Source organism: Eimeria mitis, genomic scaffold (assembly GCF_000499745.2).
Source record: "Eimeria mitis Houghton genomic scaffold, Emh_scaff1297, whole genome shotgun sequence".
NCBI classification, from domain to species: Eukaryota; Apicomplexa; class Conoidasida; order Eucoccidiorida; family Eimeriidae; genus Eimeria; species Eimeria mitis.
Genome location: NW_013568648.1, coordinates 983 through 2,966, shown reverse-complemented (window position 1 = coordinate 2,966; position 1,984 = coordinate 983). Strand labels below are relative to the sequence as shown.

At 32.5% G+C, this 1,984-nt stretch overlaps 1 protein-coding gene across 1 annotated transcript in view; it reads left to right on the top strand.

Moving 5' to 3' along the window:
* Positions 1–1,869: 1,869 nt before the first annotated feature.
* EMH_0033990 (uncharacterized protein) overlaps positions 1,870–1,984 on the top strand; it is a gene marked incomplete at both ends in the record, with an annotated part of 579 nt that continues 464 nt past the window's right edge. Inside the window, 1 exon segment of the mRNA XM_013494810.1 lies at positions 1,870–1,984. Coding sequence (XP_013350264.1) covers positions 1,870–1,984 — 115 coding nt within the window.

Sequence of the window (1,984 nt, the reverse complement as noted above, 5' to 3'; positions counted from 1 at the left end):
CCTAAACCCTAAACCCTAAACCCTAAACCCTAAACCCTAAACCCTAAACCCTAAACCCTAAACCCTGAGTGTAAGTGAAAAAAGGAGATAAAGAAAATTGGTTTGTGTGTAGTTTATTTATTTAATTTATTTATTTTATTTTATAAAATAAAAGATATAAATATTTATATAAAAATATAAATAAAAAATAAAATAAATACATAAAATAATAGATATAAATATTTATATAATAATAAAAATAAAAAAGAATAAATACATATAAAAATAAAAATAAAAAAAATACGTAAAACAAAAAAATAAAATAAATAATAAAAAAAAATACATTTGTGTTTGTCTCCTTTCTTCTATTATTTTTTATACATATACTGAAAAAAATAAAAAATAAAATAAATACATAAAATAATAAAAATAAAAATAAAATAAATACATAAACTAATTAAAAAAATAATAAAATAAAAATAAAACAATAAAAATAAAAAATAAAAAATAAAACTACATTTGTGTTTGTCTCCTTTCTTCTTTTTTAATACATATAATAAAAAAAATAAAAAAAAATAAATACATAAAATGTAAAAAATAAAAATAAAAATAAACACATATAATACTAAAAATAAAAAGTAAAATAAATACATAAAATAAAAAAAATAAAAATAAAATAAAAAAATAAAATAAAAATAAATACATTTGTGTTTGTCTCCTTTCTTCTTGTTTTTTTTTTAACACATATAATAATACAAATAAAAAAAATAAATAAATAATAAAAATAAAAAGTAAAATAAAAAAAATAAAAAATAAAAAAATAAAAAAAAAATACATTTGTGTTTGTCTCCTTTCTTCTTGTTTTTTAATACATATACTAATAAAAAAAAAATAACTACGCAATAAAAAAAAATAAAAACAAAATAAATACATAAAATAATAAAAAAAAATAAAAAATAAAAAAAAAATACATTTGTGTTTGTCTCCTTTCTTCTTGTTTTTTTTTAATTTCTTCTTCTAAGAGAGCCGACTTCTCTAGGGCCCCAACTGCATGCGCTGCTGCTTCTGCTTCTCCCCAGCTGCCCTGCAGCGCCTGCATGCAGCAGCAGCAGCAGCAGCAGCAGCAGCAGCAGCAGGAGCAGCAGCAGGGGAGGAGTAGATGCAAGAGCAGCAGCAGGAATAGCAAAAGTGGAAGCAGCAGCAGCAGAAAGGATAGCAGCAGCAGACAGAGCAGCAGCAGCAAAAGCAGCAGCAGCAACAGCAGCAGCAGCAACAGCAGCAGCAGCAACAGCAGCAACAGCAGCAGGAAGGGGTCTAAATTAATTAAGCAGCAGCTATTGCACATGCAGATACATAACCGCCATCAGCAACAGCAGCAGCAGCAGCAGCAGCAGCAGCATAACCCTCAGCAGCAGCTGCAGCAGACAGCAGCAGCAGCAGCAGCAGCAGCACCACAATCACCACCATCATCATTAATAATTAAAATAATAAACAATAATATATATATATATATATATTTTTTTTTATTTTTTATTTTATATATTTATACATACCGCGTATAACCATGTTTGTGCTGCAGCAGCCCAATCGAAGTTAATTTTATTTCTATGGTGTGTAGCTGCTGCTGCTGCTCTTGTATTAGTTGCTGCTGCTGCTGCTGCTGCTGTTGCTGCTGCTGCTGCTGCTGCTGTTACTGGGGGAGGAACAAACACCACTAAGCAGGGCAACGCATGCAGCTGCAGCAGCTGCTGCAGCGCCACGCCGTCTTTGCTGCTGCCCCAGTCAGCAGCAAATATACAACTGTGCGTATCCTGCAGCAGCAGCAGCAGCAGCAGGAGCAGCAGCAGCAGCAGTAGGAGCAGCAGCAGCAGCAGCAGGAGGAGGAGCAATATGCATGCGGCAGAAACAGCAAAAACAGAGACGCAGCAGCAGCTGATGTACACGTGCAAGAGCAGCAACAGCAACAGCAACAGCAGCAGCAGCACCAGCAGCAGCAGCAGCAACC